The 27,641-nt window shown below is 43.0% G+C and overlaps 1 protein-coding gene across 1 annotated transcript in view; it reads left to right on the top strand.

Moving 5' to 3' along the window:
• Positions 1 to 27,641, top strand: part of STX8 (syntaxin 8) — a 292,040-nt gene that overhangs the window by 8,072 nt on the left and 256,327 nt on the right. The window contains exons 2-4 of the mRNA XM_060204904.1: positions 1,886 to 1,985; positions 11,594 to 11,688; positions 24,664 to 24,774. Coding sequence (XP_060060887.1) covers positions 1,886 to 1,985; positions 11,594 to 11,688; positions 24,664 to 24,774 — 306 coding nt within the window. The remainder of the gene's footprint in view (positions 1 to 1,885; positions 1,986 to 11,593; positions 11,689 to 24,663; positions 24,775 to 27,641) is intronic.

Raw genomic sequence — 27,641 nt, 5'->3', positions numbered from 1 at the left:
GGTGTGCTGCACCAAAGCAAAGAACCCTGAGGACAGAGGGGGAGGGGAGGGGCTGAGGGGGTGTTTGGGGTCCTGGTGCAGGACAGAGAAAGCGTTGCCGACATCAGTGATGGCGAGATGAGAAATTGTACCTGTATACCAATGACTTTACTGGAATCCATTAACCCTGACATAATGTAACAGACAAACCAGAAAGATGCATAGGCCCTAACACAGGTCAGATACTTCATTATTAACTGTTCCTATATTACCATAGTTCAAAAGGAAACAACTGGAGATTGCTTCTGCCAACAAACAAACAAACAAACAAACAACCCCCTCTCTTTACACGGAGGAGATAGTGTACTGATTTTGCACAGGAATCGCATGCAGTAGGTCCCAGGTTTGATCCCCAGCACGAGCAGTAGGCAAAGCATCAAGTTCTCTCAGTGTACAAGTGACATGAGGCTATTTGATGATATTCATAAATGGAGTGCTAAAAAAAATTTTTTTTTTTTAAAACATAATTTGGGGACTAGGTCAAACAGCCATTTCCAGCACTTAGTCCTGGGACAGTCCTGATGGATCTGTTGCTTGTCTGCTGGAGCTCAGTGCCAACTCTTGAGGAGCAGGCCATCTGGGAAGAGGAAGGAAATACATGTCTGCACTTCAGTCATAGTTTCCACGCTTGAACAGAAGGAAGCAGCAGCAGTTCATTGTGAATCCTTCGGTGTTGAGTAACGAACAGAAGCTTAGTCAGTGTTTTGAGAGAACCTGTGTAAGCACAGTGCCTGCCCGGTGGGTGTACGTCCTTCGTCTCCAGAGCACTTTGTTCTGTTTCATCAGCACTGTGCCGTTCCTGAATCAATCCTGAAGCTCTTCCCCCGAATACTGCCCCTCGCTAAGCATCTTCACCCTGCCTAATCCACTAGCCCACTTTTAGAACTGTTCTTAGTGGTTTGATTATGATTTAAAAGATTATATCATTACACGGGGGTAGAGTTTCACACTGCTTCCATTATCATCCCCCCAAATGTCCCCCCGACACTCTCTCTTTACACAGTTTCATTTTTCTTCTGAGTACTTCACCTCCTGACACTCTTTTTAAAAATTTCATTATCTTTATTTATTTGTTGGCTAGAGATAGCCAGAAATTGAGAGGATGGAGGAGATAGGGAGAGAGACAGAGAGATACCTGCAGCCCCGCTTCATCACTCCAAAGCTTTCCCCACTGCAGGTAGGGACCAGGGGCTTGAACCCAGTTCCTTGCTCATTGTTAATATATGTGCTCAACCAGGTGCACCGTCACCTTCCACCCGCCCCCAGACTCTCTCTTTACCCATTTCTGTTTTTCTTCTCAGCACACCAACATCGGCCTTACCTTGAGTGTATCTGCTTTATCCCTTTCTCCTTCCACTCAGCTCCTTGAACAGTGTGGTACTTTTGTCTGTTTTGTTCATCACTATATTTTTCTAATACCACTAACAGTGCCCAGGATAGAGGAGGCCCTCCATAAATGGCTTTTTTTTTTTTTTTTTTTTTTTTTTTTACGTTCTGTAGGTAAACACATAGAACTACACATTATCATTGGTGGGATCACAAAGTAGTTCTGAGCTCAGGCTCTAGGACTAGACAACATAGAGTGATAGCTGGTACTGTGGGTTAAGTTGCTTTACCTACTTGTGCCGAATTTTTCTCACGTGTTAGGATGGAAAGTTTAGGAGTGCTGCCTCCTAGCCGTCTTGTGTGGACAGGTAAGCACCATTCAACATGTGGCACTGTTATTACCCTCCTTTCCTGTCCAAGTTTGTCACTAGGATTAAAAGCTCAAACTGAGATCATTCCGACAGTTCTTTTTAAAGAAACTTAAATGATTTTTTTTTTCCCTTTTGTGACTTCGAGACAGGTTTGGCACATATGATTCTACTTGCCAAACTGCACAAGAGATTGCTGAAAAGATTCAACAACGAAATCAGTGTGAACGGAATGGTGAAAATACAACGAAGGTAAGACAAGGAGAGAATTAGTACATAACATGATTTGTTTGATCATTGAAGACTGAAAACCCTCCAGTTTTGGAGACAGTGTGTGTGTGTGTGTGTGTGTGTGTGTGTCTGCATAACATCATATGCTTTCATATATTAAACTGAATGTTACGTCTAGTCAGCTGGTAATTAATCACAGAGACTAAGTGAAGCCTGATGTCTATTTAACTTCTGTTTAACTTCAAAGTTTCTGTTTTATAGTTGAGGGTTGGTACAATTTCCTTTTAGGTCGTAATAAATCTTTTAGACTTTATAGGACAAGAGGCAATATCCTCAACTCTTTGAGTATCCATCCACTCCTGCCAAAAGGATAATTCTTTTTGACATTTAAAATAAATTATTATTATTATTTTAAAAAGCATTCTTAGCTTGTGGATTGTACAAAAGATAGTGGTGGGCCATGATTAGGAAATAAATAATTTAGAAAATGATGAGTTCAGGGGCCTCCAGTTAAATACATATAGTAATAAACTCAAGGACCCTCACAAGGATCCAGGTATGAGCCCCCAGCTCCCCATCTGCAGGGGAAGGTTCACAAACAGTGAAGCAGGTCTGCAGGTGTCTATCTTTCTCTCCCCCCTCTATCTCCTCCTCTCTAAATTTCTCTCTGTCCTATTCAATAGCCAAAAACAAACAAACGAAGCTGCCAGGAGCTGTGGATCCATAGTGCAGGCACTGGGCCCCAGCAATAACCCTGGAGGAAAAAGAAAAGAAAATCATGAGCTTTTATTAGTACCTTCATACCAAATTCAAGCCCACAGCTTTCCTTCTAACTTGCCCAAGTTCCAAATTCATATTTGTCTTTCTTCCCACAGTGAGAATTTTGGATTTTGAAAGCACTGGCATATTTTTGCTAATTTGGCCTGCCTTATGAAAATAGTTTCTGAGTTACTATGCAAATAGACCTACAGATACGAGTTAAGGTTTGAATTTGTGCCTTTTCTTTTTTTTATTATTATTATATTTCTGCAAATGACTTTCTGTTTATTTTTTTCTTTTTTAAATCTTTATTTATTTATTGGATAGAGACAGCCAGAAATCAAGAGGGGGAGAGGAGGATAGAGAGAGTGATAGAGAGACACCTGCAGCACAGCTTCACCACTCGTGAAGCTTTCCCCTTGCAAGAGGGGATCGGGGACTCGGACCTGGGTCCACGCATTGTAACATATACGCTTAACCAGGTGCACCACCACCTGGCCCCCCTTTTCTTTTTTCTTTTAGCTTAGAAAATCCTGGGGCTGGGAGATAGTTCAGTGGATATATAGCACATGCCTTACCTGGGTGTGAGGCCCTGGGCTCTATTCCCGGGGACATACGGGAGCACGGTGGGCAGTGCCCATGGGAACCCCATAGATGGTAGATTGGTACACTGGCATCTCTCTCTTTCTCTCCTCCCCTCCTTTTCCTCTAAACCTCTCTAAGTATCTAGAATAAAAACAGAGGTCGCCTGGTAGTTACACACTTGTGTGAAGCTCTGGGTTCATCCCCCAGTGCTCCACTAAAGAAAAAGCTCACTAATACTGAATGGGGCTGGCAAAATCACTCACTTGGATAGTGCGCTGCTTTGCCAAGTACACGACCCAAGTTCGAATCGAGCCCCCTCCACACTGAAGGAAGCTTTGGTGCTGCAATCTCTTTCACTCTCTCCATCTTTCTGCCTTATCTGTTTCTACCAAAGAAAAATTACCGAGGTGGGGCCGGTGAACAGACTTCCCTACCTAAGGCTCTGAGGCCACTGGCTCAGTTCCCGGGACCATGAAAACCATCCAAGAGCAATGAGTGTTTTTGAATTCTGCTGGGTCCCGGGATACAAAGGAGAGAGGGAGTTCCGGAGGCCATCTGCTTTGTCGTGTGAGCGACCCAGGTTCCACCACTTGGAGGAAATGTCAGTGCTGTGGTGTCTTTCCTAGTTTCTGTCTGTCTCTGTCTGTCGAAGCCCTGTTGATAAGAAGGAAAACAAAATTCTGAGGCTATTTTGTTCTGACTATATTAGAATTAATTCTCCCCCCCATGTTTTATGCTTTTCCTTGGTTCAATCTAAGTTCCAGGATTTGCTTTTTTAACCTGAACTCGCTGATTCAGCTTTTAAAAATTGAAAACATTTACATTGCTTAAAAGACAGAATTCTGTCTAGAGATGCACTCAAAGTCTTATTCCTTTTTTTTTTTTTTTTTTTACTGGAGCACTACTCAGCTCAGGTTTATGGTGGTGCAAGGGATTGAACCTGGGACCTTGGAGCCTCAGGCATGAGAGTCTCTTTGCATAACCATTATGCTATCTACCCCTGCCCAAAGTCTTATTCTTATTTGAATCTTTTCCATCCCTTCTTTACCTATTTCTTATATGTAAAAACCATTGTTTGCTATACCTTTTTTTTTTTTTAATCCAATGTTACTTTCTTCAGAAATAAGCATCTGGGTGTGTTTATTTCTCTCCTCTATGAAGAAAAAGATCTCTTATCTTGACCGTCTTATCTAGTGATGTGTAGTCGAAACCTCTGTTGAGTTATTGAGCTCTTTACTCTTTGATCTGTGCAGTCCTGTGTTACATCGCTGTACCATAGCTGAAGTAACCAGTCTCATAAGGATGACTGCTAGTCTTGCACCAATATAAGGTGTAAAACATAACGTTGTGCCCTGCTTTTTCTTTTCTTTTTTCCCATTTGTGGAGACGGCTTTTAACGGCAGATGTTCAGAACCAGTGCAGGTGGGTTTTTTTTTTTTTTTTAGCTTCTTAACACTCCCCCCCCCCCCCACACACACACAGGGGTTAGTTATGGCCTTTAAAACCCCTACAAGAAGTGAGAATTTTTATTTCTTCACAGTTTGGCCAGCAGAGGGTAGTATGGGTCTTCTGAATTTTTTGCCAGTCAGCTGAGTGAAGCATTTTTTTTCTTTTCCCTGTTAGGTAAAAAGTACGTAAGACTGGGAGTCAGACTAGGTGCGCATCGTGCAAAGCGCATGGAGCGATGTGAGGATCCCGGTTCGAAACCCCCCCCCTCCCCCCCCCGGCTCCCCACCTGCAGGGGAGTCGCTTCACAAGTGGTGAAGGATCTTTTTTTTTTTTTTTTTTTTTTTTTTTTTTAAAGTCCAAAGCTTTTTTTTTTTTTTTTTTAATTTTTTATTTAAGAAAGGATTAGTGAACAAAAGCATAAGGTAGGAGGGGTACAACTCCACACAATTCCCAACACCCAATCCCCATAACCCACCCCCTCCCCTGATAGCTTTCCCATTCTCTATCCCTCTGGGAGCATGGACTCAGGGTCGTTGAGGGATGCAGAAGGTAGAAGGTCTGGCTTCTGTAATTGCTTCCCCGCTGAACATGGGCGTTGACTGGTCGGTCCATACCCCCAGTCTGCCTCTCTCTTTCCCTAGTAGGGTGTGACTCTGGGGAAGCTGAGCTCCAGGACATATTGGTGGGGTCTTCAATCCAGGGAAGCCTAGCCAGCATCCTGGTGGCATCTGGAACCTGGTGATTGAAAAGAGAGTTAACATATGAAGCCAAACAATTTGTTGAGCAGTGAAGGATCTTTATGCAGGTCCTTGCGCCTTGCGCCACCTGTGCTTAACCCACTGCGCTACCGCCCGGCTCCCTATTTATTAATTTCTATGTTCTTTTTATTTATGTTAACTGTATTAGGCTTTGATGTGCATATATGATACAGATATTTTTCTACTAACTTGGCTTTTGATTTTATAAATAACAATTTTTTTTCCCCAGAGCACTGGGACCTTTTGTGCCATAGGCATGAAGGTCTTTTTTGTATGTCTATTATTTTATTTCTCCAGTCCATTAATAACATATTTTTAAAACATATACTTGGTTTAAAGTTTTCTTTGGGTTTATCAGTAATTTTATTTGTAGTTCTTTTTCTTACGGGGAGAGAGTTTATACTTATTTAGAAAGGTCAGAAATTATATACATTACTGGTGAATGTAAAACATTAATTCCCCAATAAAGGAAAAAAAAAGAAATTATATACATACGTTACCTAGCTATATTACCTTTGTTTCTTTCTAACTTTAAAATTTTAAAAAAATATTTATTTATTTATTTATTTATTTATTCCCTTTTGATGCCCTTGTTTTATTCAGCACCCCCAATACTAAATGCCACTGTTCGTAGCCAAACACCCCGCTTAAGCTGGCTTTCTAATGAGCCTGTCTGGGTGGAACAGTGGCCTTTACCTAGGGATAAGCTAAAAATTTTAAAAGAGCTCGTCCGAGAGCAGTTGTCCTTGGGACACATTCGTCATTCTCGAAGCCCATGGAATACTCCTGTCTTTGTGATTAAAAAGCGCTCGGGAAAATGGCGCCTCCTTCAAGATCTCCGTGCAGTAAATAAAACCATGCAGGTCTGGGGCTCCCCCCAAAGGGGTTTGCCTCTTGCTTCTGCAATTCCCACGGGAATTCCAATCATAGCTATTGATATACAAGATTGTTTTTTCTCTATCCCCTTGCATCCGCGAGATTGTAAACGTTTTGCCTTCTCTGTTCCGTCTATTAATAATGCCAGCCCCGCTGATAGATTTGAATGGGTGGTGCTGCCCCAGGGTATGGCCAATAGTCCTACGATTTGTCAGGAGGCTGTTAAATCTGCCCTTGTCCCATATATTCATAAGGGCCTTAATATTTTTCATTATACAGATGATATTTTAATATGGGGAAAATCAGATACAGATCTCTATGCCTTACGTGATTTTCTCATTCCTGCATTAAAGAAAAGCGTAGGACTTTCTCATTCTCTAGCCCTCTGGGAGCATGGACCCACTTGTCTGCAGAAGGAGCCGAACACGTGTCTGTGGGGACAGCTGGGGGAGGGGTCAAAGGAGCGGCAAAACACGTGTCTTCAGGGGCAGTGGGGGGAGGGGTCGTGGAAGCGGAAGCTGCCGCAGGAGAAACCGAACACGTGTTCTGAGCTCAAATACAGCTGTTAAAAGCTCACCCATAGAAGCATCCAATAGCACAGCTATATACAAGATACTGGATACTGTACAGCAAACCATAACAAAAGGACTTTTCAAAGTTAACCCAATTAACAAATAATGTGATGATAACATTAACTATTGATTGTCTTTTTGAACCCTAAGACAGCAGGAAGCCTGGCCAGCATCCTGGTGGCATCTGGAACCTGGTGATTGAAAAGAGAGTTAACATATGAAGCCAAACAAATTGTTGAGCAATCATGGATCCCAAGCTTGGAATAGTGGAGAGGAAATGTTAGGGAGGCACATGCTCTACTTGGGTGACTTAATTCCTGGCCCTGTTTATTCCATTATTATCACCATTATTTAATTTTCTTTCTTTATTATTTTGGACAGAGACAGAGAAAATGAGAAGGAAGGGGAGAGAGAGAGAGAGAGAGAGAGAGGGAGAGAGAGAGAGAGAGAGGGAGAAAGAGAGGGAGAGAGAGAGAGAGAGAGAGGGAGAGGGAGAGGGGGACCTGCAGCACTACTTCACCACCCGTGAAGCTTCCCCCTTCTGCAAGTAGATCCTGGAGACTTGAACCCGAGTCTTTACACCCTATACCATGTCTGCTGTGCTAGTGATGCCACCACCTGGCCTCCATATTCTATTCCCTGCCTCCCTTTTTTCTTGGATAGGACAGAAATTGAGAAAGGTGGGGGGGGGGGTAGGGGGTTGGGGGCCAAAACCCAGTTCCTCTTGCATCACAACATGCACTGCCACTGCCCCCCCATACTATTTTTAATTATTAACGCTACTGGACTGTCGGGCTAGCTTCGCGGGTGGGAGAGAGAGACGACCAGGGACTCATGGCTGAGTGGTACGCAGTTCAGTCTTTATTCATGTGGAACGCAGGGCAATCTCAGCTATCTCTGATCACAATCCTGTCCTTATATATCCTGAAGCGGAAGAGTCAGGTCCGAAGAGGATGTAGGAAGGATAGGGGGTGGGGAGAAGGAGAAAGCGTGCAAAACAGTGAGGGTTAAACCAATGCCCTGGAGGCAGGGTGGTGCTTAGTGAACAGTGGTTATGTAAACAGAATACAGTGTTAAGCAGGGGGGATTAAACCAGTGAAACAGAAGGGGTCTTAGAAGCAGAATTTAGAAGCAGACCAACACCGGACCAGGAGATGACTCACCTGATAGAACATGTGTTAGACCCTGTTAGAGACTCCTGCATTTCTTCCTTTCTTTCTTTATTCCCTTTTGTTGCCCTTGTTGTTTTATTGTTGTAGTTATTGTTGTCATCGTTTTTGGATAGGAGGAGGGAAATGGAGAGAGGAGGGGAAGACAGAGGGGGAGAGAAAGATAGACACCTGTAGACCTGCTTCACCACCTGTCAAGTGACCTCCCCTGCAGGTGGGGAACCGGGGGCTCAAACTGGGATCCTCAAGCCGATCCTTGAGCTTTGCAGCACGTGTGCTTAACCCACTGCGCTACCACCAGACTCCTGCATTTGCACCCCGGTTGGGAGCTCTTTAACACTGGAGGGGGACCCACAGATGATGGAGCAGTACTGTACTGCCTCCTTCCCCTGCCCCCATCTATTTAAAATAAAAAGAATGAAGAAGACTGTCCGGTAACAGTGGAATTGTACATGCCTAAGGCCCTGGCAGAGGGTCTGAAATTAATCAATACCATTGTAAACCACCAGGGCGAATTATACTGGGTGATAGTATGTTGTCATTTTAAATATGACTCAAAGTTTGCTCATGTTTTTTAAAAGGTGTCCACATTTATGTGGTTTCTGTTATCTCAGTCAGTGCATGTCCCAGGGTCTTGTTATCTTACTGTATGACTTGGACTTTGGCCATCTTATTCTGTACATTGAAAAGCTTCTTTTAGGCTGTGGTGATGGATTTTTTTTTCCCCCTGATGATAAAAATAATTGTTCTCGCAGGGGTAGATAGCATAATGGTTATGCAAGCAGATTCTCATGCCTGAGGCTCCAAAGTCCCAGGTACAATCCCCTGCACCAGCATAAGCCAGAACTGAGCAGTGCTCTGGTAAAAAAAAAAAAACAGAAATAAGAAATCTCACTCTGTAATCACTTTGGTGTTTTGAGGTATTCAATGCTTGGGTTTATTGTTTTGTCCTCATTTTATGATTAATTGTTTTGTCTCTAATAAACGCTGATAACTTCATTCATTAACGAATTCAGAGATCAGTCATACTTTTATTTATTTTTGAGAGAGAGAGGGAGAGAGTGAGAGAGAGAGAGTGAGAGAGGAAGGACAGAGGGAGAGAGAGAAAGGACAGAGGGGGAGGCAGGTAGAAAAGAAATACCACGGCACCACTCCACCATTGGTACAGAGCACATCTTCCTGTCCATGACAGTCCTATGTGGTGCCGGGGCTTGAACCCAGGGCTGCACACACCGTGAGGAGTCTGCTCTGCTCTCATGAGCTGTCCCCTAGCCCCACAGTCACATTCAAACTTGATTTAGTTTTATTTTGCTAACAGAGTCATCTATCTCTGGGATTCTACTCATTGCAAGCTTTTTTTTTTTTTTAAGAGAGACAGCTCAGCACTGCTCCCCCCCTTCAAGCTTCACTGTGAAGGTGTTGTCGTGTGGTGGAAGGGTCTTGATTGAGTGACCTCACTCATGCTGACTGAAGTGTGCTCTCTCCAGGTGATCCTTCTCCTTCTAGACCCGACCCTCTACCCCCTCACAGCCCTCCTTTTCTAAAGGCGACCTCGTCTCTCAACTCTTGACCGCTTTGGGTTTTGAGTTCTGTAGACTCTATACTTTGGCCCGCTGTGGCTGTGAGTGCAGTGTGCGCCTGCGTGCTGGCTGTGCCTTCTGTTGGTGCCTTTGGCTCTTTACTTCTTCAGTGAGGAGAGATCTGCCGACCTGGGCATTTCCCTATGAATTTTGTGGGTGGCTCCCTGGTACCCAGAGGGTTTAGAATAGTTAAGTGAGGGGGGTCGAGCGGTAGCGCAGCGGGTTAAGCACACGTGGCGCAAAGCACAAGGACTGGTTAAGGATCCCGGTTCGAGCCCCCGGCTCCCCACCTGCAGGGGAGTCGCTTCACAGGCGGTGAAGCAGGTCTGCAGGCGTCTGTCTTTCTCTCCCCTGTCTTCCCCTCCTCTCTCCATTTCTCTCTGTCCTATCTAACAATGACGACATCAGTAACAACGATAATAACCACAACAATAGTAAAACAAACAGGGTAACAAAAAGGGAAAAGATGGCCTTCAGGAGCAGTGGATTCGTGGTGCTTGCGCCAAGCCCCAGCAATAACCCTGGAGGCAAAATAATAATAATAATAATAATAATAGTTAAGGGAGGTTTTTCTTGATGGCTGGTATCGAGGAGGGTTACCTCTGTGTAGCCCTTGTAGTCCTTAGTGTGACCTGGCTAATCCAAATGAGATGTGCCATAGTCTATCATTGTTTTCTAATTTTTTAGATTTTATTTTTTTATTTTTGCCTCCTGGGTTATCACTGGGGCTCAGGGCCTGCACTACAAATCCACTGCTCATGGCGGCCATCTTTTTCCTATTGTTGCTGCTGCTGCTATTGTTGTTGGATAGGACAGAGAAAAATTGAGAGAGGAGAGGGAGATAGAGAGCGGGAGAGAAAGATAGATACCTGCAGACCTGCTTCACCACTTGTGAAGTGACCCTCCCCTTCCCGCAGGTGGGGAGCCGGGGCCTTGAACCGAGGGTCCTTGTACTCCTGGTCCTTGTGCTTTGTGCCATATGCACTTAACCCAGTATACTACCGCCCGGAGTCCATAGTCTCCCATTTTAACCTTATCTCTCATTTCACCCACCGTTGACTGGGTTTCATTTACATGCCCTGGTTTTCTTCTCCCAAACTCCAAATTCCTCCCCACTCCGCCTCTGTCCTTGAAGGCATCCCCAGAATCACAGACAGAAATCTCCACCAGGCTTGCAGAACGGCTGGAGGCAACGCACACACTACTGGAAAAGGACTCACGTGTGACTAGCAGTCCTCTTGCAAAGAAAGTACTCTCTGCTGTCAGACCTTGAAGTGAGTTGTAAGTGTACCAGTGTGTTCAGGGAAGTGTGCCGAGAATCACAGTGGGACTCGATGTTTTGTTGTGTGAAGCATGAATGAGGGGAGTCTGGGTATATTCACTGGTGAACCAAGACTGGGGAATTCCCTGCCTGACTCCCAAGTAGATAGATAGACTCAGAGGACAGACACTTGGGTAAGAGAGTTCATTGGGTTCATCCTGTAAAGAGGGCAAATGGCAGCTTCCAGTCAGTCAGCATTGAGGTATGAACTGACTATCTATCTTGACAGGTTGTGGAATGGGGTGCCAGAACTAAGATTCCTTACAATCTTGAGGTTGTCTTTGTTATCTTCTAATAGAGCACTGCTGGATTATTATGCTGGTGCCAGGGATTGAACCTGGGTCCCGGGAGCCTTGAGCATGAAAAGTCCTTGCATAACCCACTGTGCTATCTCTCTCCAGCCTTGACTGAGGTTGTCACTGGGTTGTGAAGCATCTCTCTCAGCCTTCCTTGGTTGAATTATAATATGCAAGCTACATTTCAGTGATTTTTTTTTTTCTTTTAGTAGTTTCTGCACCTTTGCACTAGCAAATACTTAGGATGTGTTCTTTTCTTTTCAGCTGACCGTGACAATCAGAGCTTTGTTGCAGAATCTGAAGGAAAAGATCGCCCTTTTGAAGGACTTATTGCTAAGAGCTGTGTCAACACATCAGATGTATCCATGTAAACAGTTCCACCTCTTTTCTAGAGTGGGAGGAAAAGCAGTCTTATTTTAAGAAAGGAAGGAATCTGGGCCACCCAGGTTTTTCCACAGCTTGAGGAAGACCTGCTTTCCAAAATATTGCCTATAATCTTGACTTCTATTTTAAGTGTCTGGTCCATGTTTCACAGTGACTGCCGGCAGAGGAAGACATACAGAAGGTATTAACTTATTTGGGAGTAACCTTTAGAGTCCAGGACGCTAATACTTTGTGTCAGTGCTGTAGTTACACAGAGCCCTGCACTGCCTGCTCCCTGTCTAGACTGTCTTGAAGAGGGTTAGCTTCTGCCTCAGCAGGAAAAGGCCCCACAGTAATTCTGAGCTACAACTGTGCTGCTGGAGTTGCCAGAGTTGGAATGACTCACTTTCTCTTCCGAGAGGCCTTTACCAATAGGAGCCAGACCTCATTCATTTCTTTTCTTTTCTTTTCTTTTCTTTTCTTTTCTTTTCTTTTCTTTTCTTTCTTTCTTTCTTTCTTTCTTTCTTTCTCTTTTTCTTTTCTTTCTTTCTTTCTTTTTTTTTTTTACGCCTCTCGGGTTATTGCTTGGGCTCTGCGCTGGCACTACAAATCCACTGCTCCTGGTGGCCATTTTTCTTTCCATTTTATTGGAAAAGGCAGAGAGAAATTGACAGAGGAGGTGGAGATAGGGAGAGAGAAAGACAGACACCTGCAGACCTGTTTGGCTGCTTGTGTAGCTTGCCCTCTGCAGGTGGGGATCGGTGGCTCGAACGTGGATCCTTGTGTTGGACCTATGCACTTAGTACTATTGTGCTTAACTGGGTGTGCCACTGCCCATCCCCCCATTTATTTTTCTACTGATACCTTATCCTCCCTTCCTCCAATTATCCCTCCCTCCTACCCTCCCTCCCTTCCTTTCTTTCTTATATTTTCTTTTTTCCCCCAGAGCACCACATAGCTCTGATTTATGGTGGTGCAGAGGATTGAACCTGGGACTTGAGAACCTCAGGCATGAATGTCCTTTGCATAACCATTCTACTATCTTCTTCCCCACCCCCCTTATTATTCCTTGAGAGTTCGAGGCGCTGCCCTCGTCTGGGAGTCTGGGAACAGCTGACTTCAAGCAAGACATGCCCGTATCTCCATTTCCCACCACTGCTATCCAGTATTCAAACGGTGTGTTATTTATCGAAGAGATTCAGAGCCTGGTCAGTTGGGGAAAACACGTGTGACCTATGATTTAAATGAATCCTTTCAGCCTAAGTTCGTATTGGCCTCAAAACTGATCTCAAAATGGGGCCTCTCTCCCATCATTTCAGTTTCTCTAAATTCAAAGTAATTCATACCGGACACCCCCTACATTGGTATCTCAGGAAATCATAGTAACTGCCTGATTTTTATCTGGGTAAAGGGAGGAATATAACTTTTTCTTTTTTAAAAAAAAGATAAAATAATGAACGTGTTTAAGAAATTTTCATTTCTCCAAGTATAAACCTTTCATGTTGCTGGGGAGGTTATATGATTTTCCAGATAGTTAATCATCAGTCTACTAAGGTTTCAGATTTGAATTTATCTTCAACAAAAGACTGAGCTGTCTGAAACATTTTTTAAATTAATTAATTAATTCCCTTTTGTTGCCCTTGTTGTTTTATTGCTGTAGTTATTATTGTTGTTATTGATGTCATCTTTGTTAGGACAGAGAGAAATGGAGAGAGGAGGGGAAGACAGAGTGGAGGAGAGAAAGGTAGAAACCTGCAGACCTGCTTCACCGCCTGTGAAGCGACTCCCCTGCAGGTGGGGAGCCTGGGACTCGAACCGGGATCCTCGTACCGGTCCTTGCGCTTTGCACCATCTGCGCTTAACCCGCTGAACATTTGCAGTCTGGACACGAGTTGAACTCCTATAGACTTTGGTTTTGTGATGCTTGTGTTTTATTTATTTATTTACTTAATTTATTTTTGCCAGAGCACTGCTCAACTCTGGCTTATGGTGGTGCACCCTTTGGCCTGGGACTCTCCGGCATGAGTCCTGTTTGCATAGTCTTTATGCTATCCCCCCCACTCTTAGAATTTGCTGCATTGGTGAGGGGAAGCTTCATGAACAGTGAAGCAAGTCTGCAAGTGCCTTCCTCCTTCCTTCCTTCCTTCCTTCCTTCCTTCCTTCCTTCCTTCCTTCCTTCCTTTCTCCCTTTCTTTGTTTTTTTTGTCCTCCAGGGTTATTGCTGGGGCTCAGTGCCTGCACCACAAATCCACTGCTCCTGGAGGCCATTTTTCTCCCCCCGATGTTGTTGCTGCTGCTGCTGCTGTTGTTGGGTCGGGCAGAGAGAAATCGAGAGAAGGGGAGAAATATAGACACCTGCACACCTGCTTCACTGCTTACGAAGAGACCCCCCTGCGGTTGGGAGCCAGAGGCTAGAACCCAGATCCTTGTGCTGATCCTTGCGCTTCTCACTATATGCGCTTAACCTGTTGCGCTACCGCCGCACGCCCATGTCTTTTTTTCTTTCCTCCTTTCTTCTCAATTTCTGTCCTATAAAATAATATGAATGAATGAATGGAAAGAGAAAAAAGGAAAAATGGCCACAAGGAACAGTAGAGTCATCATGTAGGCAACAAGCCCCAGTAATAGCCGTGGTGGCAATGAAAGAAAGAAAGAAAGAAAGAAAGAAAGAAAGAAAGAAAGAAAGAAAGAAAGAGAAAGAGAGAAAGAAAGGGAGAGAGAGAAAGGAAGGAAGGGGGAAAGGAAGAAAGAAACTGAATTGGCACTAAGCATTTTAAAATAGTGAGCAGTTATTAAAAACAATGTGAAAATATTTGAAGACCATAATATAATGTAAGTAATTTAGAACTCCCTAGGAGAAAGAAGATGTCAATTGGAATATAACAGCTTTCTTTAAAATTCACTCCCCACCCCCCTAATAATTGGTCTAAATCTTCTGGACTTGTCCTCCGTACTAAGGATGGAATTTAGATGGTCAGCCCCATGGGGGCGCTCGTAGACCTTTGTATTTTCAGAGAGACCATTTCTTTGGCTAGAAGAGGAGGAAGGTCGTTTGTCTATTACAAAGGCCTCTTTCTAACTCTCTCATTCCCTGCATTTTCCTTCCCCTGACCTTTCCCTTCCAAACACTTTTTAATAATTCCATGGCAGTTTTTCCCTAGCTTTAAGATATGTAAGAGCAATTTGTCATTCCCAGTCACCTTAAATTATGGGTTTGTCTTGTTGTCTCCTTTGCTTATTTATAAAAAATAAAAAGTATTGATATTGGATGAAGCTTTGTACCCCAGGCCCCTGATGGGCTTGGAAAAAAAAATCCAACATTCCAGCAGAGGAGTTTTTTTTTACTCTTAGAGAAAGAATGTTTGAGAACTGAAGTTAATTGCCCAGGATCCCACAACTGGGAAATGGAAGAGCAAAGATTCAGATAGAATGCTGGCCAGCCCCAAAACTGGTTGTTAAAACAGTAGTAGAAGTAACACTGCCATGTCAGCTGGCATGTCTTCAGCTAGAATTCTCCATTAATTGGCATGTTGGCAAGTTTCAAGACAAATCCTGTTTACAATGCAAATCTTCCAGAGTCGTCTTAGTCGTTAGAAAGATTAAACTATGCTCACTGTGGTTTGTTAAGTATACTTTATGATGTTTTAATTCTTAGAAAAAAAACCTGCCCATAAATTGCCTTTTTTTTTGGAGGGGGGCATAATTATTGCTAGGTGACTTTTAAAAAATAGGAATATTTGAATGTTACATTTCCTTACTGTGTTGGGTAGTTGAGAGTTCAGAAAGCTTAATAAATTTATGACTTTATGTATTTACTTAATAAATTTATGACTTTATGTATTCCTGAGACTTTCCAAAGAACAGTAGAAGTTGCCAGAAGGATACATACTATAAAAATGCTTTTTAAACAATTGAAGTCATGGAATTCAAGGCATAAGATATTATTGTTCTTTCCTGTAAAAGTGTTTTTCTCCTGGCAAGAATAAATGTAAAACTGAAATGAAAGACCTGTGTATTTGAATCAGTTAGTTTGTAATTCATAATCAAAGTTCTTAAGTTAAGAGTATTTGAAACAGCTAGACAAAAAAAAAAAAAAGAAGAAAAAGAATGTCTATTCATGGTGCCTCTTGGAGACACTACTAAAATTCTTTTTATTAAAAGATTATTATTGGATAGAGACAGAAATTGAGAGGGGAGGGGGACATAGAGAGACAAAGAGACACCTGCAGCCCTGCTTTACCATTCGTGAAGCTTTTCCCCTGCAGGTGGGGACCAGGGGCTTGAACCCAGGTCCTTGTACACTGTGATGTGAGTGCTTAACCAGGTGCACTACTGCCTGGCCACTAAAATTCTTCTTTTAAAAAAATGTATTTATTTATTTATTTTGGATAGAGACAGAGAGAAATTGATGGGGCGGGGAGATAGGGAGGGAGAAAGTTACCTGCAGCATTGTTTCACTACTTGTGAAGCTTTCTGCCTGCAGGTGGGGTCTAGCGGCTTACATCTGGGTCCTTGTGCACCATAATATGTATGCTCAACCAGGTGCACCACCGCCTGCCTCTATGTGTAGTTTTTCCTTTTTGGGTAGATTTTTCAAAGGCAGGGCCTTTAAAGAGAATTAAAAACCCTTCTTTACACAGGGCTTCAATATCAAAAGGGATTGATGTCTCAGGAGAATCCCTGTAGAAATATACATATATTTCCTAATGTCTGACTTTCTTAGGGGCTGGCAGATGGCTTACCCAGTAGAGTTTTACCGTGCACCATAGTTGGAAGAATTGTCCTGGAGTGGTGACAACAACAATAGCCAAAATAAACCTATAAATCTTTCTCTACTTTTTATTTCTGGGGGGAAGGATGGGTAGGTAGAATTAGGGAGATAGGTAGACAGCAGCAGGATGACCATGTGACAGACCTAATGAATTTGGGGTGGGGGGAGGGGTTAAAATCCCTTAAAAAATACATCAAAACACAGAGAGTGGTAGTATTACAGATAAAATAATACTTATATGATATATTCAGTGCTTAGAGAAAAGTAAGGACTCATTATAGATACTCACTATAGATACTCAAGTGCATTTGTTAAATTAAAAAAAAAAGTTTCTGGAGTCGGGCGGTAGCGCAGCGGATTAAGTTTAGGTGGCTCAAAGCACAAGGACTGGCGTAATGATCTCAGTTGGAGCCCCTGGCTTCCCACCTGTAGAGGAGTCGCTTCACAGGCGGTGAAGCAGGTCTGCAGGTGTCTGTCTTTCTCTCTCCCCTCTCTGTCTTCCCTTCCTCTCTCCATTTCTCTCTGTCCTATCCAACAACGACAACATCAGTAACAACAACAATAATAACTACAACAATAAAACAACAACGGCAACAAAAGGGAATGAATAAATAAATAAAATTATAAAAAAAAAATACCAGTTTCATCCTAATGGGAAAAAAAATGTTAGATGTTATGTACCACCATATGCCAGAGCTGAGCAGTGCTCTGGTGTGGGGACAAATGCAGGGAGCAGAATATATCCAAAAATCTCATCTCTAGGATTTTAAACAGTTCTTGTCATTCTGTTAAGAGTACTGAGGAACAGTTGAAAGACTTCCTTTTTTTTTCTCCTGAGCAGATACTTTGCAAATAAGACTTAACCTAAATTCTTTTATTTTTATTTTTGTATCATCTTTATTTCTTGGATAGAAACAGTCAGAAATCAAGAGGGAAGGGGGTGACAGGCAGAGGGACAGACACCTGCAACACTCTTTACCACTCACAAAACTTTTCCCCTGTAGGTGGGGACCGGGGGGCTTGAACTCGAGTCCTTGTGCATGGTAACGTGTGCTCAACCACATGCACTACTACCTGCCTCTCTCCCCTTATCTAAACTCTTAAATCTTCTACCAAATAAGAGAAAAATCTAAGAGTTTCAGTAGGAGTAGACACCCAGTGGGTAAAGCTGAAAGTGCCAGGTTATAGCAGAAAAGCTGGGCTTACACAACATTGATACTTATAAATCAGGATCTGAATCCATGCCATTACTCGTCCAGTCAGCTTAGCCACTGACAAAGCACTATGGGAGTTAGATCTTTGTTTCACTTGTTTGTCTGTACTCTGGCCTTCTCCCGCTATTCACCAAGTTGGTAGCAGAGGTCCCAGCTCGGAGCCCTGACTGAGGGCCCAGTTTGTTTCTTCTCTATCCCCACCCCACCCCCCACCCCCCGCCTTCTCTCCCTGCAACACTGCTCGTCTATATACATGCAGGAGAGATCATTGCTTAGGTGATTTTTTTTCTCTGCGTTTTAAAAAGATTTTTAAAAAATACTTCCTTTTTGTTACCCTTGCTTTTATTGTTGTTACAGTTATTGTTGTTATTGATGTCGTCGTTGCTGGATAGGACAGAGGGAAATAGAGCGAGGAGGGGAAGACAGAGAGAGGAAGAGAAAGACAGACACCTGCAGACCTGCTTCATGCTTGTGAAGCGACTCCCCTGAAGGTGAGGAGCTGGGGGCTCAAACCCGGATCTTCACGCCGGTCCTTGTGCTTTGCTTTGCGCAGTAGCCTGTGTTTAACCCGCTGCAATACCGCCTGCCTCACCTCTCTCTCTACTTGTTAACAATGACCTCTAGTGGCCTGGGCTTTGACCTAGCACGTTATGATTGGGCCCTCCTCAATCGCCATCGAACAGGCCATGGCCGGTGCGCCGCTATGTTCCATCGCTGGGGAGCCAGAGACGACCCGAACTGCCCCTGCGGCTACAGACAGACTATGACCCACATAGTCCACGACTGCCACCTCTCCAGATTCAAAGGAGGTCTGGAAACTTTACATCAGGATCAACCTGACGCTGTTGACTAGCTACGGAAGAAGGGCAAACGCTAGAAGAAGAAGTGGCCTGGGAGGCAGCATAGTGGATATGATATTGGACCCTCAACTGTGAGGTCCGGAATTCAGTCGTTAGCACTCCATGTGCTAAAATGATTGATGCTCTAGTTTATCCTCTCTTTTTAGAAAGTAGCCTCTTGATAGTAAGAATATTATGTAGAAGGGTCATTCAACTTGCTCTACCTTTCCCCCTCCCCATGCTCTTTTCTCCTATCTTAAGAGCCAACAAAGATGTGTGTTACTAACTAGTTCCCCTAGTTTTTTATGGAGTCTCTTGGGGGGATCATTTGAATTGTTACTACCAGTATATATATATTTTTAAAAATATTAATTTTTTTCCTTTTTGTTGCCCTTGTTGTTTTTATTGTTGTAGTTATTATTGTTATTGATGTCGTGTTGTTGGATAGAACAGAGAAATGGAGAGAGGGAGGGGAAGACAGAGAGGGGGAGAGAAAGACAGACACCTGCAGACCTGCTTCACCGCTTGTGGAGTGACCCCCACGTCCCTGCAGCTAGGGAGCTGAGGGCTTGAACTTGGATCCTTGCACCAGTCCCTGTGCTTCGCACTATGTGCACTTAACCTGGTGTGCCACTGCTCAGCCCCCTATATGCCTGATATAAATCATATGTATATGCTTTTTTTTTTTTTTTCTATTTTAGAAGCAGTGGGAGCATACTATGTAGCATACTACAGTTTAGCTGGTTCCTGATATTACTTCCTTTTTTTCCTTCTTTCTTCATTTGTTCTTTTTTTTTTTCTTTCTGTTTTCTTATCTGTCTTTACATAAACAGATTTTTTTAATTTTATTTTTTAGGTCATAAAGTAGAGCTGCATTAGTTCCTTATTGATCGGCTTGTAGATGAACTATAAATGACCATTGGTGGACTTTTACTAGAAACTGATGCTTCCACCGTTTGATTCTTATAAGTAAGGCTGCAGTGAACATCTTTGTCCTCACATCTTCATGCAGATGAGTGAATATGTAGGAGAAATTCTTACTGAAAAAAATAGGCCCTTCAAATTTTGTTAAATAGTGAGAAGTCAAGCTGACTTCTCACTATTCAAGTTGAACTTGTTTACATTGCCCTTTCCAAGACTGCCCTGTCAGCTTCCTATTCTGGTAGGTGAAAATGATATCATATTTCAGTTTCTATTTGTTTCACTAATATAAAATGGAGAGTTTTATCATTAGATTAGAGTCACTAGTTTATTTACTTATATTTATTTATTTTTACTAGAGCACTGGTCAGCTCTGGCTTATGTTTGAACCTGAGACTTTGGAGCCTTAGGCATGAGAGTCTCTTTGCGTAACCATTATGCTATCTACCCTCCGCCCAGTTTTTTTTTTTTTTTCTGTGCTCTGTGTTTCTTCCACGTGAACTTTTTATTTTATTTTATTTTATTTTTTTTTTACCAAAGCACTGCTCAGCTCTGGCTTATGGTGGTATGGGGGATTGAACCTGAGATTTGACAGAGCCTCAGGCATGAGAGTCTGTTTGCATAACCATTGTGCTATCTACCCCCACCCTACCATTTAAACTTTTGTCTTGACATTAAAAATGATTTCCATTGTGAACGTTTATTAATTTTTCACAGTGATTTTGTGGATATTTAATTTTTTTTCTTTTCTTTTTTTGCCTCCAGGGTTATTGCTGGGGCTCGAGGAATCCACTGCTCCTGGAGGCTATTTTTTTCCCCTTTTGTTGCTCTGGTTGTTTTATAGTTGTGTGGTTGTTATTGATGTTGCTGTTGTTGGATAGGACAAAGAGAAATCAAGAGAGAGAGAGAGGGAGGGGAAGACAGGGGAGAGAAAGATAGACACCTGCAGACCTGCTTCACAGCTTGTGAAGCAACCCCTCTGCAGGTGGGGAGCCAGGGGCTTGAACCAGGATCCTTACACCGTCTTTGTGCTTTGTGCCATGTGCACTTAACCCTCTGTGCTACTGCTTGACCCCTATCTTTAAATTTTTACACAACTTGGTTTATCTTATCCCTTATCTCTAGGCTTTCAACTTTGATAAGAAAAAGTTTGTATTGTTAGAGTTTTCTTACTTGAATGATACTTTTGTAATTCTACTTTTAAAATTCCTGACCTAGTTAAATCTGTACTTATCTATAATATATAGTCATTTATAGTTTGGATTATGTTTTCTTGGGAGGTTGGAATACTGACATCCAAACAAAACTCTTTAAGTTGCTAGAGTAGGTAGAGCAGAGATCGTATGACAAGGCTAGTTACTGTTGTGACATAGTTCATAGTTTCCACAATTTGAAACTCCTATTTTCTGTCCTGTGTAGTCTATGCCTTACCTCCTGTCATATTTTTATTTCCAAGGAGCCATTTCTAGGTAAAGGAAAACTTGTCTGCTTTATTGACAGCTTACAGTTGTATTGATCAAGAGGCTCTGAAGCTCCCTGTTTCTTAGTTACAGTTGCTACTTCATGGATTTTCCAATATGGAATACTTAGTGACTTTAGTCAAGTAGGAAGTGGAAAAGCGGTGGTAGTAATTTATTCAAGAAAGTGTGGCATTCTGGAGTTTTGAGAGAGTTCATTTATATATATTTTTTTAAATATCCAAAGCCACCAACATTGTCTATCTACTTTTTTTTTTTTTTTTTTTTTAGGGGGGAATGAGGGATTTATGATTTTTCTCACTACTCACTGTTGCTGGGGACATTTCCATGGATTTATTAACTCTTTTACTAATGAACCAGCCAGCTGTTTCTAGTCAATATTAACAAAAGTTGCAGATTCATTTGGGCCCTGGTTTTCCTACCCAAGAAATGGTGATGTTGCTACTTGATTCTGCCAATTTCTCAGAAATTTTCGGATCTAAAGACTGTTTGATAATATTCTTTAAAAAAAAGGGGGGGGGAAGTATAGTGACCTAGGAGGTGGCACAGTGGATAAATTGCTAGACTCTCAAGCATGAGGCCCCAAGCTCAGTCCCTGACAGCACATGTACCAGACTAGTGTCTGGTTCTCTTTCTCTCTTCCTTTCTATCTTATTAGTAAATAAGTGAATAATTAAAAAAAAAAAAAAAGAAAAGTAGAAGTCCAAAGTAGTAGTCTCAGATTACTAAAACTAGTTAATTGTGGCTGAGACTACTTTGCATTAGTATTAAAATCTAATAAAGGCCATTTAATAAAAGGGCAGAAAAAAACCGTATCAATTTAGATAGCTTATCTTTGTGTCTTTTAAAAAATTTTTTAAATATTTATTTATTTATTCCTTTTGTTGCCCTTGTTTTTTATTGTTGTAGTTATTATTGATGTTGTTGTTGGATAGGACAGAGAGAAATGGAGAGAGGAGGGGAAGACAGAGAGGGGGAGAGAAAGATAGACACCTATAGACCTGCTTCACCTCCTGTAGAGTGACTTCCCTACAGGTGGGGAGCTGGGGGCTGTTTCAAACTGGGATTCTTACGCTGGTCCCTGCAATTTGCGCCACACGCACTTAACCTGCTGCGCCACTGCCCAACTCCCCCCCCCCCCTTTGTTTTTGTTACCAGTGCTCTGTTCAGCTCTGGCTTATGATGGTGTGGGAGACTGAACCATGGACTTTGCAGCCTCAGGCATGATAGTCTGTTTGCATAACCATTGTGCCACCCTCCCTCTATTTTATTTTATTTTATTTTTTTATTTATTTATTTACCGGATGGAATCAACCAGAAATCGAGAGGGAATGGGTGATAGAGAGGGAGAGAGAGAGAGAGAGAGACGCCTGCGGTTCTGCTTTACATCTCACAAAGCTTTCCCTCTGCAGTGGTGGCGCACCCAGTTGAGCGCACATGTTACAGTGCGCAAGGATCCCCCCCCCTTTTTATGTCTTGTGTCAGGCAGGTTCTTACAGAAATGTTCACTAATTTTCTTCACTTGTTCTCTTTATGGGATAAGTTTTCCTCCATTAGTATTTTTGCTATTTACTTATTTTTAAATTTATTTTATTAATTTTTTTATTCATAAAAAGGAAACACTGACAAAACCATAGGATAGGAGGGGTACAACTCCACACAGTTCCCACCACCAGAACTCCGTATCCCATCCCCTCCCTTGATAGCTTTCCTATTCTTTATCTATCTGGGAGTATGGACCCAAGGTCATTGAGGGATGCAGAATGTGGAAGGTCTGGCTTCTGTAATTGCTTCCCTGCTGAATATGGGCGCTGACAGGTCTATCCATACTCCCAGCCTCTCTCTTTCCCTAGTGTGGCGGAGCTCTGGGGAAGTGGGCCACCAGGACACATTGGTAGGGTCATCTGTCCAGGGAAGTCTGGTTGGCACCGTGGTAGCATCTGGAACCTGGTGGCTGAAAAGAGAGTTAACATATAAAGCCTAACAAATTGTTGAACAATCATGAACATAAAGGCTGGAACAGTGCAGATGAAGAGTTGAGGGGGGGGGTGTTCTCCGTTCTGTAGATAGCTAGTAGGCCTATTAGTTATATTCCAAAGGGCCTGTGACTATACTAGTTTTTTTTTTTTAAAGATTTTATTTATTTATGAGAAAGATAGGAAGAGAAAGAAAGAACAAGACATTACTCTGGCGCATGTGCTGCTGGGGATCGAACTTGGGACCTCATGCTTGAGAGTTCAAAGCCTTATCACTGTGCCACCTCCCAGACCACAACTATACTAGTTTTTTTTTCCCCCCCCTGAGCCTGAATCCTGATATGTAGGTGGATCCAAGTTTTAATCACAGCCTAGAAGAATCTGTGCAGTTTGCTTTAAGAAAGATAGTATATGAAACTTTGGACTCAGCCCCTCCCCCCTTTTAAACTGTAATTTATGGATTGTGCTAGGAAAAGCTGAGTGTTAGAAATTATATATAAAGAAATATTTTGGGGGGCTGGGCCGTGGTACACCTGGTTGAGTGCACATGTTACAGTGCTCCAGTTTCAAGCCCCCAGTCCTCACCTGTAGGAAGGAAGCTTCATAAGTGGCAAAGTAGTACTGCAAGTATCTCTCTGTCTCCCTCTCTATCTTCCCCTTCCATTTTGATTTTCTGGCTGTCTTTAGTCAGTAAATAATGATAATAGAAAAAAGTTCTTTTTTAAAAAAAGAAAGCAAATATATATATAAAATAACAAGCTCAAGACCTAGGAGTCAAAATAGAATTAATAGGCTTTCAGAATTCTAGTTTGGTATGCTTACTAGAACAACACATTAAAACATTATTTCTAGAGGTCAGGTGGTGGCACACCTGGTTATGCACACATCACAGTGCGCAAGGACACAGGTTCAAGCCCCTGGTCCCCACCTGCAGGGGGAAAAAGCTTCACCAGTGGTGAAGCAGGGCTGCAGGTGTCTCTGTCTCCCTCTGTATCTCCCCCTCTCCTCTCCAATTTCTCTGTCTCTATCCAATAATAAAAATATTTTTTAAAATTATCATTTCCTTGAAATGGTCTTTAGAATCAGTGTTTTTTTAAAATATTTATTTATTCCCTTTTGTTGCCCTTGTTTTATTGTTGTAGTCACTGTTGGATAGAACAGAGAGAAATGGAGAGAGGAGGGGAAGACAGAGAGGGGGAGAGAAAGACACCTGCAGACCTGCTTCACCGCCTGTGAAGCGACTCCCCTGCAGGTGGGGAGCTGGGGGCTGGAACCGGGCGGGATCCTTACGCCCGTCATTGCACTTTGTGCCACATGCGCTTAATCCTCTGTGCTACCGCCAGACTCCCTAGAATCGATTTTTATGCAGCATATTTTAATGTTTAAGGACGCAGTTTGAATACTGATGCCTATAACTTAAGAGCTGAGGAATCACCAAGTCAGATTGTTCCCGTGACAGGACTAATCATCACTGTTGGTCATTTGGAGAGAAAATAATACACTCCTACTATTTTTCTTGGCGAAGGAACTTCCGTTGCACATGTCTATCCGTGTTTGTAAGTCCCTTTCAGGGCATGTCTAGGTCCTTTACTTAAGCCATCAGTTGAGTTGAAGACCAAAGAAGGGACAGGAGAAAAATGGTTCGTATCTCTTCTAGACTGCATCAGTTACAGTCTGTAAGAGTCACGACTGACTTGGAGCGTTCACTTACTAGCTTAATAGGTAAACGAAGGCCATTCATCCACCACTGGACCTTAACGAGACATCTGCAGAACCCAGCTGGAAGGAGACCGAAGACAGAACCTCTTGGATGACCTTGTAACTCGAGAGAGATTACTTCTGGCATCCTTTAAGAATGAGGGTGCAGAACCAGATCTCAGCAGGTATGACGTTTTCCTTTTAGAGGGATCATAAGGTGGTGGAAAATTGATCAGCAGAGATCACACCTGTCTTCTGAGTTGCTTGCTTCCTTTCCTTTCCTTTCCTTTCCTTTCCTTTCCTTTCCTTTCCTTTCCTTTCCTTTCCTTTCCTTTCCTTTCTTTTCTTTCCTTCTTCTTGCTTGCTTGGTTTCTTTAACTGGTAAAATGTATTTTGTTCACTTATGGTACTTGATGACAATTTGCTGATATTCAGTTTCATCTTCAGGAATTTTTCGATAGAGTAAACCAGGTAGGTTCAGCTGAATCCCATCTTGGGGAGCGGGGAAGTAAGTGAAGGAGAATGGGGACTTAGGGTTGGTGAAATACACCAGGTGAACCTGGGGGTGGGGTGCAAGGAGGATAAGTTAAGTACCATCTGTCAGAAGGGTCTTTACATTGAGGAAGAGGTTTGCACAGTTCAGAAGCTGAAGAAAGGCAGCAGGATTGGGAGAAGGGAGCAAGTCCAGGGGAAGAGGAACCACATGGAGAGATGATGGAGACGAGGAGAAAACTTTGCAACATTCCTAATTTGTAGTGGTGGGGGGTGAACCAGTGTTCATAGCTAGCATGTGATCAGTTTGTGTGTAAACCTGTGCTTACTGCTCGGCATAATTGTGCCATTCAGTGTGTTCTAGGGGCCAACCTCTACACTTGGTTTCAGTGTGGATTTTTGGTCCCTTCTTGCTTATCACCCTCTGGCATCTTTGCTATTTAAAATGAACCTGTGGCAGGGCCAGACAGTAGCTTACCCAATTGAGCACATATGTTACAGTGCACAAGGATCTGGGCTCGAGCCCCCGCTCCCCACTTGCAGAGAGGAAGCTTTGTGAGTGGTGAAGCTGATCTGTAGGTGTCTTTCTCCCTGTCTGTCTCTTCCCTCCAGTCTCAATTTCTCTCTGTCCTATTAAATTATTATTTAATTCAACTTGTTGGGGCCTGAGTGATAATTCACTTGTTAAGTTGAGTCTCCTACCACGTGTGGGGCCTGAATGTGAGCCCTAACACCACATGGGAACATCATGGCACACTGAGCATAGCTCTGGTGCTGTGATGTCTCCACCCTCAACTGTGTCTGTCTCTTTGAAATAAAAAGATGAAGTATTTAAGGTGAGAGCATTGGAGTCACAAAAATGCCAGATCTTGGCACTAAAAAAAACAACAAAATGACTTACGTTGCCTGTGTTGCCTGGAGATGAGAATGCAGAATTTCAGACCCCAGCCCAGGAGTCCTAAATCTGAGTCTACATTATAGCAAGCTTCTCAAGTAATTTTACTGACATTTCTACAACCTGGGGAAATACCACTTTATATCATGTTGCATGAGAATTATCCAAGAGGATTCTGAAAGATTTTAAAGGTGAAAGGGGGGAGAACAGGAGGGAGAGCAAGAGAGACAGACAGAGACAGAGAGGGGGGAGGGAGAAAGAGAAAGGGGGGCGGAGAGAGAACACCCCAAAGATAAAAAATACACATGTTGAGAGGAGGACCTAGTGGGGGTTGAATTGTGATATGGAAAACTGAGAAATGTTACACATGTACAAACGATTTTATTTTTTACTGTTGACTATAAACCATTAATTCCCCAATAAAGAAATAAGATAATAATAAAAAAAGAAATACACATGGTGGACCATATGCTTGCAGAATCTTCCAGAATTAGTAGTCTGCTGAGAAGCCTGGTAGCGGTAATGCCGGGCAGAAATCTCTCAGGTGATTCTAGAAAGTTTCAGGGGTCGAGCCTCGGCTTTGCCATAGGACACCAGCAGCGAGGGGCGATCGTTTCCGCCTTCTGTGTTTGTCCTCCATGTCAGGCACAATGCTAACACTTGTGAGTGCCTCTGTTCTGAGGGCCTATCTGCCATCTTATTTTTTAGAAGAGAAACTGAGCCCAGAGGGTAAAGTCACTTGTACAGCATTCTCTGAGTATGAATTATTTCATCCAGAGCTGTTGTGTCTCCAGGTGTGAATTCTTCATTATTGCTCCATTAGGAAAAGAAAAAAAAAAAAAAAGTGGATCTAGGAATTGCAGTCAGCTCTGTTACTTCTCATTCAGTCAGTCAGTTTGGTTTCAAAATCCTAGATCAGGAGTGGGGAATCTTTTAAAAAAAGTTTTTTTTTTCTTTTGTATTATCCTTATTTACTTATTGGATGGAGACAGCCAGAAATTGGGAAGGAATTGGAGTGTGACAGAGAGGGAGAGAGACATCTGCAGCCCAGCTTCACCCCTCGCAAAGCTTCCCCCCTGCAGGTGGAGACTGGGGGCTCAAACCTGGGTCCTTGCACATAGCAACATGTACACTCATCCAGGTGTGCCCACCACCCAGCCCTGGGGATCTTTTTTTTTTTTTTTTTCTGCCAAAGAACCATTGGGATATTTATAACATCGTTCGAGGACCCTGCAAACTCATCAGCTTAGAACCTAGCACTTAATGCTGCTATGAAAAAAGCCCCCCGGGTTTCTGGAATTTTGAGTGCCACCTGCGCTTGCCTTTGGTAGGGCTGGACCACGTGATCTCGTGAGCTATATGGACTGTCTTACTTCTTAGGACCAGATGAGGTCGTTGATACGAGATGGGCTTCATAAACTCGAAAACCTTCACAAATGCGTGATGCTCTTCATTCAACATTTTGTCACTGTCAGGCCGGGAGGGAGCTCACGCTCTTGCCACCGAAGAGCTTGTTAACATACAGATGCGGGAGTCGGGCTGTAGCGCAGCGGGTTAAGCGCAGGTGGCGCAAAGCACAAGGACCGGCATAAGGATTCTGGTTCGAACCCCGGCTCCCCACCTGCAGGGGAGTCCCTTCACAGGTGGTGAAGCAGGTCTGCAGGT

This window comes from Erinaceus europaeus, chromosome 12, assembly GCF_950295315.1.
Source record: "Erinaceus europaeus chromosome 12, mEriEur2.1, whole genome shotgun sequence".
Classification (NCBI taxonomy): Eukaryota; Metazoa; Chordata; class Mammalia; order Eulipotyphla; family Erinaceidae; genus Erinaceus; species Erinaceus europaeus.
The sequence above is the reverse complement of the archived record's forward strand: the minus strand, read 5'-3'. Positions and strand labels throughout refer to the sequence as shown.